Genomic DNA, 20270 nt, shown 5'->3' with positions numbered 1-20270 from the left:
TTGTATTTATGTATATTTTTTTATATTGACGATTTATCAAATTTCAGAAAATTGTATTTTTTATTGTTATTGCTAGATATTATTTATTTATTTTTTCTGACTTTAATTAAGCTTTGTCCATAAAATTTGTATAATTTTCAGTGACAATAAAGCATATTTCTATTTCTATTTCTATAAAAATTTCAAAGCGATTCATTCAATTGTTTAAATTTGATTCAAATTTTTTATCCCAGAGAGCATTTTTTTTGCAATAACATAAGTCAGAAAAAATGACGTTTGAACCATTCCACAGGTGTCAAATGAAAGAGCATGAGCTACATTTTCAACTTGGTTTAAAAAAGTGAATAAAAAATGCATTTATTAGCAATAAATAAGTATACAAACGTATCGTCAATTTTCCTTTATAAACTTTTTGAATAACTTTTTCCAAAAAAATTAACTTTTTTACCCTGTTTTAAGTGTACAACTACCAAGTTATGTTATTTATATCATATTTGATAAAAAATTGTAATAAATATATAGAATTTCTTATATAACAAAATAAAAAGTTTATAAGGAAATATTTACGAAACTTTTGGATAATTACTTATTACTAATAAATGCATTTTTTATTCACTTTTTTTAAACCAATTTGAAGACATAGCTCATGCTCTTTCATTTGACACCTGTGGAATGGTTCTAACGTCATTTTTTTCTGACTTATGTTATTGCAAAAAAAATGCTCTCTGGGAAAAACAATTTGAATCAAATTTAAACAATTGAATGAATCGCTTTGAAATTTTTGTGACATATTAAGCACCAAAGAACCCTTATTTGACAAAAATTTCAAAGCTGTACACTAATTTTTACAACAGTTATTGCGAAAATATTTTTTTGCAATTCCGACCTCTTTTCGCAATTATATTAACAATAAACGAGTATATCAAACTTTTTATTACCTCATTTTAAAGCTTTTTCCATAATCTCGAAGATATTTGTACTAAAAAAACCATAGGTTTCCCTGTTTTCCATTGATTTGCAAAAAAAATGTGAAAAATGTCATTTTTTGACACTTAATTGCTTATAAATAAATATAGCCGCCAGATCCTACGCAGGAAATAATTACAATTTGGAAAATTCATGGAAAAAACCTTATCGAGGTGTAACGTCGAGATAGGATTGAGTGGTCTAGCCATCTTTGTCAGTCACATGCGCGGGATCGCTTGGTTAAAAGAGATAGATAGGCCACCGACCGACTGTTTCCATGCTATAGGGCTTTTCATTCACAGTCACAGTCATTTGTTTCGAGCTTCTGTCATGTGTCACATAATATTAAATATATCTACGTCGTACGTTATTGGTTTTGCCAATGATATAAACCAAAGACGTATGACGTAGATATATTAATATTATGTGACACATGACAGAAGCTCGAAACAAATGACAATCGATGAAAAGCCCTATTTCCGCGTTACGGTTTTTTGGTGAGTATGCCGAGTCTACGCTTAATATGTCAATAATCACGAATCGCGAACATATGCATAGGGCTTTTCATTCACAGTCATTTGTTTCGATCTTCTGTCATATGTCACATAACATTAATATATCTACGTCGTACGTTATTGGTATTACCAATGATACAAACCGAAGAGGTATGACGTAGATATATTAATATTATGTGACACATGACAGAAGCTCGAAACAAATGACAATCGATGAAAAGCCCTATAGTGTGTAGCCAGCTCTAGAGTGTAATTAAAGCGTGTTCTCAATAGGGAACTTGCATAAAATTTAAAATTCGAAATATATGTTATACATCACAACAGAACATAATCTCAAATATAAATGAAAGAACAAAAGTTGTTTTTGTTTTCCGTTTGGTCCCTAAAAACGATTCAAATCGAGGGAAAGTTCAAATTATAGCAGCTAGCCCAAAACGCGTCCTCATTGATTGTGACGTCATATTATAATGTTTGATGTCTGACCCATTTTTCCATTATGTTTGTTATTCGTTTACTTGTTTAATCATTTTATGGTGTATCTTAGTTGTTTTATAAATCTTTATATAGTTGCTGTGAACTATCTATCTATCTAATTAGCCCTCTTCAGTCCATCTCTGGACATAGGCCTCCCCAATTCTTTTCCATTCTTCTCTGTCTGTCACTACAGTTATCCACCTAGAGCCTACGTGCTTCTTGACATCATCTGCCCATCTCATTTGTGGTCTTCCTCTGCTTCGTTTATATTCCCATGGTCTCCAATTTATGAGAATTTTGTTCCATCGGTCTTCCTTTTGTCTTACAGTGTGTCCGGAAAATCTCCATTTCAACTTTGCAACTTCTTGTCTAACATTCCTAGCTTTGGTTTTCTCTCTTATCCACTTGTTTCTCTATTTATCCATTCGTCTTATGTGCAACATTTGCCTTTCCATTGCTCTTTGCGTTTTTATGATTTTGTCCATGTTTGCTTTTGTTATATATATGTTACAGTTCAAGTTGATCCTCAGTTAGAGTTGACTTTTCCTAGTTCGAGTCAACTCCAACTGAAACGAGCAAAAAGTTGATTTGAAAAATTTAAATCAACTTTTACTAGTTGAAGTTGACTCTTCCTAACTCTTGTTAGTAAAAGTAGATTATACAATTTATACGAGTATAATCTCACGTGCATTTTTGATGAGTGTGCGTCTCTTTGTTTTGACCGTTTCAACTACTTATTAGTCCAGACTGTAACGTCGCCCCCGTTAGGTAAATTATTCTGATTCGATTTTTTGCACAAACTTACTCAAACAAATACATCCTTATAACAAATACACAGTGTCAGGCGGTACCGCGGTCGAAATAGTTATTTATGAAACAGTTCGTGAAGTATGCTTTTTGCGAACGCACGCGATTTTTAGAGCACGAGCGACAACGGAGCAAGTTCTAGAAATCGCGTAAGTTCGCAAAAAGTACTTCACTCACAGTTTTATACAATATTTTATCTACGTATTGTTCTGAAGCTATTTCCTTGTGGCATTTTTATAATCAACTATTTTTGATGGGAATAAGCCACAATTTTACCAAAAAAAGGATTTTATTATCGTTTCGAAGCCCAAATCGGGTTTCGTTGTCAAAATACAAAATACTACTAAAATAAACAAAAATGTTGTTGCTAAGTAAAATAATTCTTCTAATAATTTATTTAATCTGACTCATTTATATTGGCAATTCAGACGTATATTATACATTTAAAGTAGAAAACTTTAAAATGATATCGCCAATATTTATGAGTTGCGTTCTTGGGACGACTTTACTAAAAGATAGTTCATTCGATTACATCAAATCAATCCCAACTCAAGAATATCCGTCACAAAAAAATCATAGCATGTGATCTGTCTTTAAAAAAAAACAACCAAATGCAACGATGACGGTAAAATTCTCGCGTTAGAGATTCCATAGTAAATCACGAGGGAAAACCAGGAAAAAACCTCGTGATACTATCCCGACATCGTAAGTATTTAGTCTTACATTTAATTTACCTTCAAAAACTAATACCAAATTCTGACTTTAATGTGTTTAAATTATAAATAATATTAATAATATATATATATATATATATATATAAATATATATATATATATATATATATATATATATATATATATATATATATATATATATATATACAATAAGTAATATTAAAACATAAAATTTGTACTAACTCGATATGTTATTGACTTACTAATCGTGGTATTTTCTTTCTCTTGACTTCCTCTTTCAGTATGGGTAACCACTTAACCACATCCTACTGCATTCTACCAAGGAATTTGCGACACAATTGGTTTCATTTAGCATAATTAGAGCCGCTTCTTGATTTTTCTCTTTTTACTATCTGATTCTTTCAGAACTATACTTGAATCTCTCCACTGAACTCTACGTTCATTATCCCATGCATTATTTTTTATTATTTGTATATCATCAACATTACAATTTCATAGGTCAAATTTATTTTTTATTGAACAAGACATCGTAAGTATTGAAGATTTGCTTTTCGGAATGATATCAAATTCTGATTTTGATCGAATTATTTTTAGTTTACAAATAATTTTTCAAAATTCATATCAAAAACAAAGAAATATACATTTAAATAAATTTAATATTCTTTTAGAACAAAATAGTATACATGATTTTGATAACCTAAATAGAAATAATGACTTATTAGCGACAGTTGTCAATATATCAAATAGAAATTTAAATGCAACGGAAAATTTGGTATTGTCAAAAGGTTTAAACTATGCTGTTACTCATCCATCTATTCCAAAATTAGACATAATTAGCTCAGTGGAAAAAATATCCCAGTGTTTACCAAATCATGAAAAAATAATATAGGGTACTATGTAAACTTGAATTGGAAAAGTCTAATAAAATTGAACAGAACATCAGCAAAGAGGAAATAAAAGCTTTAAAAACTTTAAAAAATGATGACTCCATAACAATCCTACCAGCAGATAAAGGAAATGCAACTGTAATAATGGATAAAATACAATATGAAGACAAAATTACAGATCTAATTACAAATGGACCTTATACCAAATTAACGAAGGATCCAACGAAGACACTGGAAAACAAAATCTATAGAACTTTATTCAAATTTAAAAATGATCTAACGTACTATCAAAGAAAATTAATGACACCTCATTATAGTAAGACACCACATTTTTATGGAGTATCGAAAATTCATGAAGCGAATATTCCACTTAGACCCATTTGTAGTACCATCAATTCTCCTTGTAGTGAACTATCAAAATTTTTATTAAATATAAAACCATTTGCAAATAATAATGATTTATTTATAAAAAATACACAACATTTTTTAAACAAATTATCAAATATTGAATTTAATCCAAATAATATTTTAGTAAGTTTTGACATAAACAGTATATTTACAAATGTATCATTAGATAAAACTATAAACATAATTAAAACGAAATTAGAAAATGATAATACATTGACAACTAGGACAAGATTAAATATATCAGCTATAATGGAGTTATTGACATTATGTACCAATAATACCTATTTTCAACTAAATAATGAATTCTAGAAACAAAATTTTGGTCTAGCAATGGGCTCTTCTTTATCTCAATTATTGGCTAATATATTTATGGAGGATTTCGAAAATAATATCATTACTAAACAAAATTTAAAACCCACAGTATGGTGGAGATATATGTAGATGATGTGTTTTCCATAGATGGCCTCATAGATCAGAATTGTTGGATCCATTCCTGAATATTATAAACGATCAAGAAGAGACAATAAAATTTACAATGAAAAAGGAATACAATAACACTTTACCTTTCCTCGATGTTTTAGTCTCAAATAAGGATACTGGATATGAGACTCAAGTGTATAGAAAACCAACACACACCAACAGATATCTCAATTACAAATCAAATCACAACATCAACGCTAAAAAGGGAATCATTAAATCCTTATATGATAGAGCCAAAATTACTTGTTCTAACGAAAATTCATTTTTAGAAGAAAACCAATTGTTAACATATTGTTATAATCTACTTTTTATTACTTTTATATCAATTAGTCTTTATTTGATTACTCCAATTAATTATTTAATTTATTTAGGGCCGGTTGTTCGAACGCTAATCAACATTGATCACTATCAAATATTTAATTACTGTCACAACTGTCAATGTCAACTTTGGTTGGGTTGCTGAAAACATAGTTAATTATAATTATGAGATTAATTAGTCAATTAACATAACAATTATTAACATAATTGATTACCTAATTTCATAATTGTAATCAACAATTATGTCTTTAGCAACCCAATCAAAGTTGACATTGACAGTTGTGACAGTAATTAAGTATTTGATAGTGATCAGTGTTGATTAGCGTTCGAACAACCGGCCCTTAATCAATTATCCAATTGTCACAAATCATACAAAAAAAATTAAAAAAAAATCTCAGGGTGCCTTTTTATAATACAAAAAAAAATATCTAAATTATCTTATGTTTTACTTATCTCCTCTCGTGGTTTCAGTATCTCTTAGTTGGTTCTACTCGGGAAAAAATATTAGGAAAAGGAATTAAATAGAAATTTAAAATAAGCATACAGAATTGTCTTTTATTATCAAAATCAATACTCTAAAAATTGATCAAATTAAAACCTGTGGACACAGCTGTCCGAATGAAATTTTTACCACTTAAATTTATTCTAGTTCAAATAACAATTTATCGGTTTGTTCCCGATGACTTTGATAAAACAAGCTAAACAAACAAATTTAGGTATTCGCAAAATTACTTATACTTCCTATTTAGGTTTTGAAATATTGGAATCTTACATATGCTTTTACTCAAAATTTTAGTTTCCGAACATAAAAATATCTTTCACATAAATTGACTGACCTTTTGCTTCACTCACTCTGACGTCTTCTCTTGACCCAAAACAGCTCTCCCTTGTTGACTATGTTAGGCTACCCATCAAAGCCCTCTCCGTTCTCAAGTTTCAATCTAGCAGCACACCAGCACCAATTCTCGAACAAAAACAACGAGCCCGGCCTCTTTTAACCAGCACTCGATTCAAACAGCTCCAAAAATTCTCTCCTCTTCTTCTCACAATAATACAGAATCAAGGAGATATTTCGTCTCAATTTGATCTGTCTCTCGTTCCACTTTTCAGCTCTATCCTCCACTATCAAACAACCACTGGTACTTGCTTTCTAACTATCCACGAAAACGTTTACTGCTCTTCAGCGATGCTAATAATATAATAATCTTTTCTTTCTCAAACTGTCTCAACTTTCAAGCTTCTCTTTCCCCATTCCAAATTTCCTAGCCAATCAGAAACATTTATCTCTCCACCTTCTTCTCTTTTCATTCGAAAACAAACAGTCATTCTTTCAAAATATTCCTACCATCATAATAATTACTTTCGGGGAATTCTACAACATTTACTCGGGGTTAAACAAAAAGTGATTAAAATTCCAAACTTTCTTTTAAACTATTTTTCTAAAAACTAATAATTAAAATTACCTGTTGTTTCTGCCTTCCCGTAATAAACAATCGGTTTAAAATTAAAATCCTAAATAGCTTTCACTTCACTTTTATTAAAAAATATGTTTTTAATTCTTCCTCGAAAAGTAATTAAGGAGAAACCACCTTGCGGGAAAACTAACTTCTAATAAATATTTACAAATCACTAAACAGGGTGTATCAAATTTATGTGCCCGTGTTATATTAAAAAATTAATTTTTTTTTATTCTATCTTTGATTGATAAATTGAAACACAATAATATGTTTTATCAAAAAATGGTTACCCTTTATCGTTTATAAATAAGGAATTGTCAATATTGGATCGAATGGAACATAGACCGAATAGAAACGGTCTAATATCTCGGGAAATACACTTCTAAATAAGAAACCAAAAAATACGTGTATAATATGTTTCAAGTACCTATCAAAAAACATCAAACAAGACTCACCACTCCACCCCCTGGAGGTGGGGTGGGGGGCAATTTTAAAATCTTAAATAGGAGCCCCCATTTTTTATTGCAGATTTGGATTCCTTACTTACAAATAAGTAACATTTAGACATTTTTTCAAATGTCGTGTTTAGTGTCTTTCGATAGATTTTGAACACGTATTTTTCAGTTGTTCGATACAATCTTCATTTCGCGAATTATTCGATCGTCCAGCGAATTATTCGATCGTCCCAGGCGACGAGTTCCACCCTGGGCACCAGGTACCTCGGAGACCATGGCCCTTATAAAATTCGTGTTCAGTGACCTCCAAAATCCCCAAGTGTAAAAATTGAACTTATTTCCGTCAATATTTCCTGAGTACTAAATTTTTTATTTTCCATCTCTTCGAGATGCACTTTGAAAATGCATTTTCTCATGCATAAAAGTTTTGCCTCACAAACTCATAAAATTGCCTGACACTCTCTCGAATCGAATGCAAAAAATTGCATGACTATTCAACTTACTGCACAAAATTTCTAGGTTTAATGCTTCGTTGCCTTGCCTAAATTCCTAAAAGATTACAAGAATAATTGAATTAATACAGTTATTTTTATTAATTAATTGAATTAATTTGAATAGTACAAAAGTAACACTGGGGAACACATTTTTTGTTGAGTTAGATCTGACACCTGTTTCTCACTAATTTTTGGCGTCTGAAACTTAGAATATCCTCAGATTTTGTCTATCACGTCAACTTTTTAAACTGAGGTGCCCATTGAGTGCCCATATCCCACTTTATGAGGTGCCCATGCCTTATCTTGATCACCAAGTTTCGCTTTAAAATAGGTAAAATATGGTTGTCTGACAAATGTACTGAGTTTGTCCTTTGACTGGGAATGGTAAAACTGCCACATATATAACAAAGCGAATCGGGGCTGTTTTCGCACTTATGAGGTGTAGTAGCAGAGGTAGCCTTACGGAAACGTGTCAGTTCAAACACAATAAGTCGTTCTATATACTTCAGTAACGACAAATTAATACTGCTAACCGACATATAACGTTTCACCACAGTATAACAGACGTAACTGAACAGGAGAGCCTAGATCAGTTGCAGTTTCAGTGCACCATTCCCAGCACTCAGTCATCATCATCACCCACATAGAAAACGAACGTGACGTGTTAGAAGAAAACTAAAAACACTTTTGAAACCAGCATGCCTTATTCTATAGAAAACTGCTAAAAAATCGGTACCCCGTCAAAATAGCCCCGTCGAAAAAGCTCCGACAAAATAGCCCCGACATAATATCCCGCAAACAAAATAGATCCGACAAAATAGCCGCGGAATAATAGCCCGCCGACAAAATAGCCCCGACAAAATAGCCCCGACAAAAAAGCTCCCTTCAGAATTCATCATTAAATAATTCCTTAAAAATACATTTTTTCGGAAATGGTAATTATCTTCTATTCAGATGTTTATCTTAACCACATTAAAAAAAAATGGTCTTTTCAGAGAACTCGAGTCCTGTCTTCTCTGCCTCTTGGAAGTTTGAACATTTAATTTAAGCGAAAATCAATGTTTATTTGTGATATAAACATTTATTCTGTTTTCGGGCAACAGTAAAATGCATTTTAAATTAAATAAATTAAATACATTCTTCCTTTTTGTCAAATAATTTAAATTAAAATAAAGTTTTTGGACACTTTGTATAAATAATTATGTAATTGTTTTATTACTGAATAGAGAATTAAATAACCTTTCAAATGAGCTTAAAAATAAAAATCGATCTATTTTAGGATTTTTCCTTAACGTTGCGGGTTTACGAAATAACGAATTTATTCCTTCCATTTGCACCATATTCTACGTCTGAATTGCTGATATGAATGAATCAGATTAAATTAAATTATTAGAAGAATTTTTTTACTGAGCAACAACATTTTTGTTTAATTTATTAATATGTTGTATTTTGACAACGACGTCCGAAGTAGTCTATTGTGGTACTTGGAGCACAGAGAAATAATTTCTTCTTTGACGGGTTGGACTTGGAGATCCCTATATTAGTATTGTTGGAAATGTACCAACGAGCTTAACACAGTTGCCTTAGAACTTTTGATTGAAAGCGCTGTATTTTTAGGTTTGTTTCCTGGCAGTTCTCCAGATTTGGATGCCATACGTCCAGATGGGTTTCAGTACACATTTGTAGATCAGCAGTTTTTTGTCTAGACTTAGGCGTGATTTGATTCATGAACCAGTACATATTTCTATATACGAGCCTCAGTTGCAGTCGTTTTTTCCAAATATGCTTTTGCCATGTTAGGCGGCTGTCTAGGTAAATCCCCAAGCATTTGACGTCACTTCTTATTGACAGTGGGGTGTTGTTAAAGGTTACAGCTGGATTGATCCCCTTCCTTAGTGTAAATGTAATGTGTGTTGACTTGGAGCTATTAAATTTGACTCCCCACAGTTTAAACCATATTTCATGTCTATTTAAGTGACTTTGTAGTATCTGAGAAGCTAGGGTCGGATTTTTGTGGCAGGCCATTAGGACAGTGTCATCAGCATATGTTGCAATTGTTGTACGATCTGAAATTTCTCACTCGTTTGAATTGCGGCACTCGCTTGCGCTCGTACCGGAACTTTTCAAACTCGTGAGAAATTAGTACCTTTCTGCAATTGTTGCACAATATACTATTCCATGATACATGATGAGTTTTTATTTTATAAATGAATTTAATCTGTATATTTAAATAACATTTTTTTATTTTCAGATACTCTTTACCAAGTAAACAATTTTCAATTAGAGAATCGTTTATACTGCAATTATTTGAACAAAATAAAACGCTAAACACTATTTATAATATATTTGTTGCAAATTATGTCATATTTATTTTTGCATATACATTAAAGGAATATATGAATCACCAAAGGTAAGCAGCATTCGTTTTTATTTTCCTTCTAACCTTATTAGTCCATTAAAATGTTACATTTTTTAGGCAATACCTTGCATTTGTTAGAGGAGTCAATTTTATTTTTTTAATGTGTAGAGGGGATCGGTATAAGCTTAAGTTCAAGTTTTTGGGGTCGCCACCCTTGTCCTCCGGTCGCCATCTTGGAAAAGGGGTGCAAAGGCGCTAGCGATATATCTCGTAAACTACCAACCCTACGGAAAATCTAATAAAACAAAAAGGTAGCAAATTAAATTTTCTACAATTTTATTTTTATTACTTTTTATCGTCAAGTGACCAACAAAAAAGATGTACACAAAAATAAGTAAAAATGTTTTAACAAGTTTCCTTTTGGAGGTTATAACTTTTTTTCAGTTCATTTTACAATAAAATAAGGTTCAGTGAACAATTTCTACTATTAAGGTGTTTAATTCTATTTATTTATCTAGGTTTTAGAGCGCTCCAAACTTGACCAGATTCTCGAATGCTCATTAGACGGGACTGTATCGTCGCCCCCGCTAGCGAAATTATTCCGATTCGATTTTTTTGCACAAACTTACTCAAAAAGAGTTCCTTATAACATATCCATAGGGTGCCGGGTGGTGCCGTGGTCGAAAAATTGTTTCAACAATTTTTTAAACAAATTCACAAAAATAATTTTTTATTTCGAACCATATTTTTGTTTAGATAATTTGGGTCATTCTGAGCAAAAAACGCCTCTTGTTATTTTTTTCTAAAATTGATTGTTGTCGAGTTATATGCGATTAAAAATTTGAAAAATGCGAAAATGGCCATTTTCAAGGCTTACTAATTCGATTAAAAATTATTATTATGAAATTCAAGAAGTGGCCAAATGAAATTTCGAACCCCTTCTTAAAGGTTCTGAAGAGATTTTTGTCATTATTTTATTACAAAGCTGCTATTTTTAATTATTAACAATTAGCGCAATAGTCCAACTGTATCGTCGCCCCCGTTAGCGAAACTATTTTGATTAGATTTTTTTTGCAAAAACTTACTCAAAAAAATATCCTTATAACACATTCACAGGGTGCCCGGCGGTGCCGTGGTCGAAAAATTGTTTAAACAATTTTTTTTAAACAAATTCACAAAAATAATTTTTTCATTGCGAACGATTTTTTTTAGATAACTTGGGTTATTTTAAGCAAAAAATGTCTCTTGTGATTTTGCTCTAAAATTGATTGTTGTCGAGTTATATATTGTTATGTCGAGCCATTTTCACATTTTTCAAATTTTAAATCGCGTATAACTCGACAACAATCAATTTTAGAGAAAAATCACAAGAGACATTTTTTGCTCCGAATGTCCCAAATTATCTAAAAAAAATTTGTTCGAAGTGAAAAAATTATTTTTGTGAATTTGTTTAAACAAAGGACCTCTGTTATAAGGACCTCTTTTTGAGTAATTTTGTGCAAAAAAATCGAATCGGAATAATTTCACTAACGGGAGCGACGATACATCCTGAACTATAGCGCTAATTGTTAATAATTACAAATAAGAGCTTTGTAACAAAATAATGATAAAAATCTCTTCAGGACCTTGAAGAAGGGGTTTGAAACTTGATTGGGTCACTTTTTGAATTTCATAATAATAATTTTTAATCGAGTTATTAATCATTGAAAATAGCTTTTTCAAATTTTTAATCGCATATAACTCGACAACAATCAATTTTAGAGAAAAATGACAAGAGACCTTTTTTGCTCAGAATGACTCATATTATCTAAAAAATTGTTCGAAATGAAAAAAATATTTTTGTGAGTTTGTTTAAAAAAAATTGTTTAAACAATTTTTCGACCACGGCACCGCCCGGCACCCTGTGGATATGTTATAAGGATCTCTTTTTGAGTAAGTTTTTGCAAAAAAATCGAATCGGAATAATTTCGCTAGCGGGGGCGACTATACAGCCCGGTCTACATAGAGATACAATAAAATCAAATTGTTAGGCTTACTTTTCTATCCAAATATTTTTTTATTTGTACAATTTATTATGATTTTAACATTGCTATGCTATTATTAATCTATTTTTGACCTTTTTCCACTATAAAACTTGGAAACTTAAGCATAAATAGAAAAGGCTCAAGAAGTTGTTTGATGACAAATTTGCCGGTCAAGAAGAAGAATGACGCAACCGCAAAATGAAAAATTCTTCAGAAGAGCAAAAAAACTATTTTTAAATATTTAAAATTGGGATTAGATAAAGAGTAATCGTCCATGAGCATCGGTATGGCGTTTGTTTTTTAACAACGATGGCTTTTATTTTCATCGATATTGGTTCAAATTTCATTATCTTAATTTAATCGCCCCATTTTCAACCCTATTTACAGTTGCGTCATTATGCATCTGAAACAAGGTCTAACATAGCTCGTATTTCAGTAACGACGCAACTACCCTATAGTGGCTCAGCACATTTCTACAGTTTGGTCTTTTTGTATCATCTTTACATAGTATTTTAGAAGTTAATTGCGCAATAAACAGGAATTGACAAAATTGGCAATTATGTCAATGTTCTTCCGTACCGGACTGAATATCTGCCTGCTATTACTTTTATTATTATAATTTATCCTAAGGTGGCACAGCAGTCGGTTTCCTCTACTTTATAAGCATTTTGTGTTTTTTGTAAGAGCGCATCATGAGTGGTGGTTATTTTATTTGTAAGAAACTACTGCAGAAAATTATTTGTCAGTGGGAAAGTCGAGCCATCTTTACTCACTGTTGTCGGCGAACTTTTTCGTCTCTTTATATGGCGGAACTAAAGACTATTCTCTGGAAACCCTGAGATACAAACGATTCGCTAAAACAGTGACAAAAAATGCATAAAAATGCATTTAATTTCTTCTCACTTCATCCAACACAAGGTGCAGTCCGTTTCCAGACTCCGAGTGTATCACCATATTCAGTCATGGCTCAGTAAACATTGTGATCCAGAAAATTGGGGCTGGAAAAAGCATGGAAAATTTTGGATACCAATCCAAACTTCCAAGCCTCTAGTACCCCCGAGCTTATGAAATTCATCTTTAGCAGATGCAATGGAAACTGGAAGTGCATGTGGTTGCCGAAAAGCAGACCTTAAATGTTCAGCAGTGTGCCTCTATTGTGGTGGTGAAAGTTGCAGCAACATCGTGGACATATCAACATTAATTGTTGAAGAAAATTAATTGGTAGATGAATTACCGACAGTGACGCCAACTCTAACTCTCATTATACCTCAAAAATTCACCTCGGATACTGATTCAGATCTTGACTGGCAGCCTGGACCATCGAATAAAATGAAAAAATAATAACTACGATATATCTTTTTCAACATATAATAATAATAATATTATTTTGTCTAGAAATTGTCCGTGGATTAGGCCTTTTGGGGATACCACACAAAAGACGCGCCTCCAGACTCTACCTTATAGGTGGCCGGGAAAAGGGTCATAAATAGCTTGATAATAGCATAGGAATGTTAAAATCATAAATAAATAGGTAGAAAAGTAAGGTTTTGTTTTTATTGTATTCCCATGAGAATTCGAGAATCTGGTCATGTTTGGAGCGCTGTAAAACCTAGATAAATAAATAAAATTAAACAACTTTATACTAAACATTGTTTATTGACAAATTATCTACAAAATCGGTATAATTTTATTTTATTGTAAAATACGCGAAAAAAAAGTTATAAACTCCAAAAGGAAACTTCTTACAAAATTTTCTCTTATTTTTGTTTATAACTTTTTGTTGGTCACCTGACGATAAAAAGTAATAAATATAAAATTGTAGAAAATTTAATTTGCTACATTTTTTGTTTTTTTTTTAAACACAAGCTGTGTTTACAGTTGTACTACTGAAATCTGGTCATCAGTTGACCAATTATCAGTTCTTCTTTAACTTATATTACTAAATGATACATAATCTAAGATATTAACCCTATGGTGTCCTCTTATTTTTTTAACAAGTATGCATTTTAAAACTAAAACTAACACACAATACAACACTATGCTCTGTTTTTACACTAACTCAAATGGTTTTCTTCGTTTGAGTCTTCTTTCTAGCCCAGTATTATCGAGGAGCTAGATAACCTCGATGTTTACATGACTATGGAGCCGTTGTTCGTGACTATCTGCCATCTTCTTGATAACTTTGTCTACATCTTCCATCTCAAGATTCTTGTGGAGGTCGACATTTCGGATATACCAAGGAGTATCAACGATGTTCCGTAATACTTTATTCTGGAATCTCTGAATAATCTGAATATTACTTGAATTGGCACAGCCCCAGAGTTGGCAATCATACATCCATACTGGTCTAAGTATTTGTTTGTATAGAAGTGTTTTGTTATATGTGGACAATGCAGAGTTTCTTCCCATCAGCCAATACATTTTTTTGTAACGGATACCTAATTCTTCCCTTTCCTTTTTAATGTGGACTTTCCACATTTTTTGTGCAATTAAATTGTCTGTATCGTTGCTAGTTTAGGAGATACAGTGCTAAAGCCTTTTGCACCAATTTTTCCAAGATGGCGGCCGGGGGACAAGGGCGGCGATCCCAAAAACTTGAACTTAAGCTTCTACTAAATCCTTATACTCTAAGAAATGCAACCCTAAATGTAACATTTCAGTGGACTATATATTTTTTTGTTGATACAGAATTAGCATAGGTAACTATTAAGCCAGCCACTCACGGTACTGTGGCGTCGTTCAGTTTTGATGAATCTGACTAATTGGTAAAAATTTTGATCGTGTGGCTACCGTGCATCCAAGAAAATCGTACAATTTGACCACAGAGAGACTGGCCTGTCTGCTGCAATTCTGCAGAATCGATATCATCGACGATTTTGTCGAACGACACTGCAGTACCGTGAGTGGTCAGCTTTAGGTCAGTAAATGAGTGTGAATTACGGCGATACCGTGTAATTTTCTGTGTCATCACCGAATAGCATGAATATTTTGATTTAGGCTCCCCTTACCCTCTACTTCACTTTTGGAGTTGAACCCAGGGTTGTTTTGACTTGGGGGGTGAAAGCCACTCCTTCTCAGGGGCAAAAACATATGTCTAAAATAAGTCAGGAAATTGATAAACTGACTTAATTCCAAGCATCTTTTGTTCGATAGAGTTTTTTTATTAATTCAATACTTTTGTGTTGGTATTTAAGAATGAAAATGTTCATTTTTCAACAAAAGATCAACATTTTTAGATGATTTTTCACAATAACTCAAAAATTAAGTATTTTATCGAAAAACAAAATTTCTTAGCAAAACTGTAGCTTATAAAACAAAAGAAAAAATGCTCTCTGTATAAAATTCTGTAAACACAGTAGTAGAAGAGTTTTAGCTCATGAAAAGTATATTCTTATTGGCCAAATTTCAAATCGAATATTTAAACTTGAAATAACCAAAAACAACTTTTTAGAGAAAATTCATCAAAATTTTTTTAAAGTGTTGAAATTCTGTGTAATTTTTAAAGTTTTTCAAAAAACTTTTTTTTAAACACTTTAAACTTATAGATCATATAAGCAATACATAATTTAAGTATTTTCATAAATAGTAAAGAGGTAATTATTAATAATTTCATCTGGGATGCTAATTACACGGTGATTCTCACGATTTTTTTATCAAAAAGAGGACCAACTTTATTTTGAGCGTAACTTGATTACTTTTAATGCTAGGTACTTTTTTCAGAAAACCAAAATTAAGATTTTTTAAAAGATTTAAATAATTTGTGAGGGTTTTCCCTGAAAATTGTTTGGTTATTTCACATTGAAATATTCGAACTGCAATCTAACAAATAAAAGCCTACTTCTCATGAGCTACAATTTTGCTTCTACGGGGTTTGCAGATTTCATACATAGACAATTTTATTATATCAACGGGCGAACACATTATTCAAATTACTAAAAATTCGCAAACAAAAATTCAACCATTAATCTCAGTAATTTAATTAAGTTAAAATTGCTTTGTGTTGACATTTAAATTAAATTACTATCATTGATTGGTCTGGATCCCGCGTATGAAAAAAAAGTTGATTAATAGCAAGCTAAAAATTTGTTAATAGCTTAAGGGTGTCTAGTCGGACAAACTTTGATATATGGGAACACTGGAACAGGGGAAGTTTTAATTGTGGAATAGTTTAAAAATTTGGAACAGTCAGACCACGAAAACGTCACATGTATTTTGTCCGACAGAACTTCCAATTGATTTGTTACCCTTTCATTAAACTCTCATGCAAAAATCAGACTGCTATTTATCACCTGTCATAATTCCTGTCATTTGACATATTGCAGCCAATAGCAGCCTGATTTTTGCATGAGAGTTTAACGAAAGGGTAACAAATCAATTGGAAGTTCTGTCGGACAAAATACATGTGACGTTTTCGTGGTCTGACCGTTACAAATTTTTAACCTGTTCCACAATTAAAACCTCTCCTGTTCCAGTGTTCCTATATATCAAAGTTTGTTCGACTAGACACCCTTAAGCTATTAACAAATTTTTAGCTTGCTATTAATCAACTTTTTTTTGATACGCGGGATCCATACCTATATTGTATTGGTAATATACAGTAATGAGTGCTCTAATAACCGGCACAATAACGCAAAAGACGGAAGACATAATACGTTGTGATATAAAAAAGGATGTTACTATACTAAGTGAGAGATTATCAATAGAAACCTAGAAATTTACATTAAGTATATTGATAGTTTTCCACCTTTACAGTCGGAGAGATAGAAGCGGATTTTGCTCGTGATAAGTAATACGGACAAACTATACGGGGATATGTTGAATTAGTTGTGTACATGTTTTTCCCGAACGGGCGGAAACCAGAGTGGGGGACAAGGGTAGTTATAAGGGGTCAAAGTGGCGGTTTTTATTATTTTTTTTTGTGACGCTCATGATCGAACAGTTTACCAAAATTTGGAAATAAGTAGGTCTTGACGTAACTAAGCAAAATCTCCAGGGGCGTAATACTGCATGGTGGGTAGAGGGGTCAATATGCAAAACATTTCGGTGATGATCTTCGTCTATATGTCCGCAACTTGCATGATCTACCTCTTCCCAATTTTTGGTGCACTATCTCGATCACGAACGTCACAAAAACACATTATAATTTTTATATTCACCCCTGGCCTCACCCCTTTGTCCCCTACTCAACGTTCTCTCCTGGAGATTTTGCTTAGTTACGTCACAATCTACTTATTCCCAAATTTTGGTGCACTATCTCGATCATGAGAGTCACAAATAAAATAATAAAAACCGCGACTTTGACTTCTTATAACTACCCTCGTCCCCTACTCTGGTTTCCGCCCGTTGGGGAAAGTCATGTACACAACTAATTTAACATATTCCCGTATAGTTTTTCCATATTACTTATCACGACCAACATCCGCTCTTATCTCTTGGACTTTTAGATGTATCGAAGTTAAACTGTCCAGGAAAATTTTATAAAATTCTCCTGTCGTAGTTGCAGTTGTCAATCTTCTCCTATCCGTCTAAAGGTGGGAAACTATCAATAATATGTAAATTTTTATAGGTTTGTAAATAATTTCCCACCTCTGCTAGTTTCATCTCGTTTTATTTCACTACCTACAAAGTATTATGTTTCCCTCTACTTCGTTGTTTTGCCGGTTATTAGCGAACTCATAAGTGTATTGTTTTATACCTATATACATATTGATTTATTATGCCCTTATATACCACACCATGCAAAGTTATTAGGCCTGATCCCGTGTACCAACAAAAAGTTGATTAATAGCAAGCTGAAAATTTGTTAATAGCTTAAAAGTGTCTAGTCGGACAAACTTTGATGTATGAGAACACTGGAACAGTGGAAGTTTTAATTGTGGAACGTGATTCTAATAATTGTAAAAGTCTCATCCTGACAAGTTTATTATTGTGAAAACTTGCAGGTTTCGTTTTCGTAGTCTGACGTTCGAAACCTGTAACCTGTTCCACAATTAAAACTTCCCCTATTATAGTGTTCCCGTACCTCAAAGTTTGTCGGAATAGACACCATTAAGCTATTAAAAGTTTTTACCTTGCTATTCTTCTTCTTTAAGTGCCGTCTCCTAATCGGAGGTTAGGTATCGTCATCATTATCTTTACTCTATCTACCGCTGCTCTGAAGAGTTCTATGGAACTGCACTTAAACCAGTCCCTTAAATTCTTCAACCATGACACTCTCCTTCTTCCTATACTCCTTCCTCCTCTTATCTTTCCCTGTAAAATCAGTCTTAGTAGTTCATATCGTTGTTCCCTCATTACGTGTGCTTGATATTTTAACTTTCTTATTTTTATCGTGTTTATAATTTCGTATTGTTTGTCCATTTCTCGCAATACTTCCGTGTTAGTTTTTTTTCTATGTCCATGCTATTCTATGCATCCTCCTGTGTCACCACATTTCTAAGGACTGTAGTTTATTTATGTGTTCTTGCTTCAATGTCCAGCTTTCAAGTCCATATTGCAGTATTAAAAACACGTAGGATCTCAAAGCTCTTACTTTCAGTTCTAATCTAAGGTCTTTGTTGCAGAGAATTGTTTTCATTTTTACAAATGCATTTCTTGCTATTTCTATCCTACCCTTATTTCCGTTGTTTGATCATTATTGTCTGAAATTCAGGTTCCTAGGTTTTTGTATTTATCTACTCTTTTTATCGGTACATTCCCCAAATGTATGTTTGTTTGTATATTTGTTTTCTTTGTTATTATCCTGTATTTGGTCTTTTTTATATTCATTTTAATTCCATATCTTTCACAGAAACTGTTTGTTTTGTTTAGCAGTAATTGGAGTTGTTCAGCAGAGCTTGCCATAATCACGGTGTCATCTGCAAATCGTCGGTCTAATGAGCAAGTTGCCCAAGTCACAAATCAGAGGCGTAGCTACCGCCGTATCAGCCGTATCAATTATACGGGGCCCCCGACATTCAGGGGCCCCAACGCGGCATGTCGAAACAAAATTCTATTCAAAAAATTGAACAAAATATTCTGCAATTATTTCACTATTAAAACGCTTTGAAACAGTGTACGTGTACATATATTGTTGGGATATCGACATTTTCGTGTAATGGATTCTTTACTATAAACTATATTTATGTACTGTACAGGTACCTATCTATTTTCTGCCTCTCGCCGTTCTGTAACAACAGACGTTTTTTGTTTTCAAGCTATGTACTTCGTGTAATGGATTCTTTACTATAAACTATATTTATGTACTGTACAGGTACCTATCTATTTTCTGCCTCTCGCCGTTCTATAACAACAGACGTTTTTTGTTTTCAAGCTATGTACTTCTTATTGTTTAATCACCGTTGGCTGTGTGAGACATTGTATAATGTATAATGCGAAATTGCAATGTTTGTAATCGCTTTACCTTTGATAATTTGAAACATTGAAACACTGTGTATTGTTTGCGTATATTTTCGTGTAATCTGTTCTTTATCTATAAATTGTATTTAGGCATATCTATTTGCCGGTCGCTCGCCGTTAACGAACAGAGCTTCTTTGTGTACGCTCCTTTTCAATGTCTATTCACCCTTGGCTTGAAAAAACTGAATCTGTTTTAAAACAATGAGTCAATTCAAATCTGTTTTTTAACTATTATTTGAGTTATTAGAGTTTATTAGATTTATTATTATTATCTATATTTGAGTGTTATACGCTGAACTTATTAGTTCCTAAGGTTGTATTATGTAATTTGCAATTTATTTAAATTTTGCAATATACAGGGTGTTTCATCAATAATTGGAAATAATTGTAGATTCCTGGGCTCAAAATATTATATGTATTAAGATTTAACCCAAATCACCTAGTCTGAAAATGCTTCTTACAGAAGCTAGAGCTCTTTGAAAAAGGCATCTTTCAATTAGTTTTTTTTAAATACCTCCAGAACGCTTCTATTC

The 20270-nt window shown here is 32.3% G+C and overlaps 1 protein-coding gene across 1 annotated transcript in view; it reads left to right on the top strand.

The window, feature by feature from the left end:
• The window catches only part of LOC126881300 (sterol O-acyltransferase 1-like), a 146895-nt gene that overhangs the window by 26431 nt on the left and 100194 nt on the right, over positions 1 to 20270 (top strand). The window contains exon 3 of the mRNA XM_050645502.1: positions 10208 to 10366. Within this exon, the coding sequence (XP_050501459.1) occupies positions 10208 to 10366 (159 nt within the window). The remainder of the gene's footprint in view (positions 1 to 10207; positions 10367 to 20270) is intronic.

This window comes from Diabrotica virgifera, chromosome 3 (genome assembly GCF_917563875.1).
Source record: "Diabrotica virgifera virgifera chromosome 3, PGI_DIABVI_V3a".
Lineage (NCBI taxonomy): Eukaryota > Metazoa > Arthropoda > Insecta > Coleoptera > Chrysomelidae > Diabrotica > Diabrotica virgifera.
The sequence above is the reverse complement of the archived record's forward strand: the minus strand, read 5'-3'. Positions and strand labels throughout refer to the sequence as shown.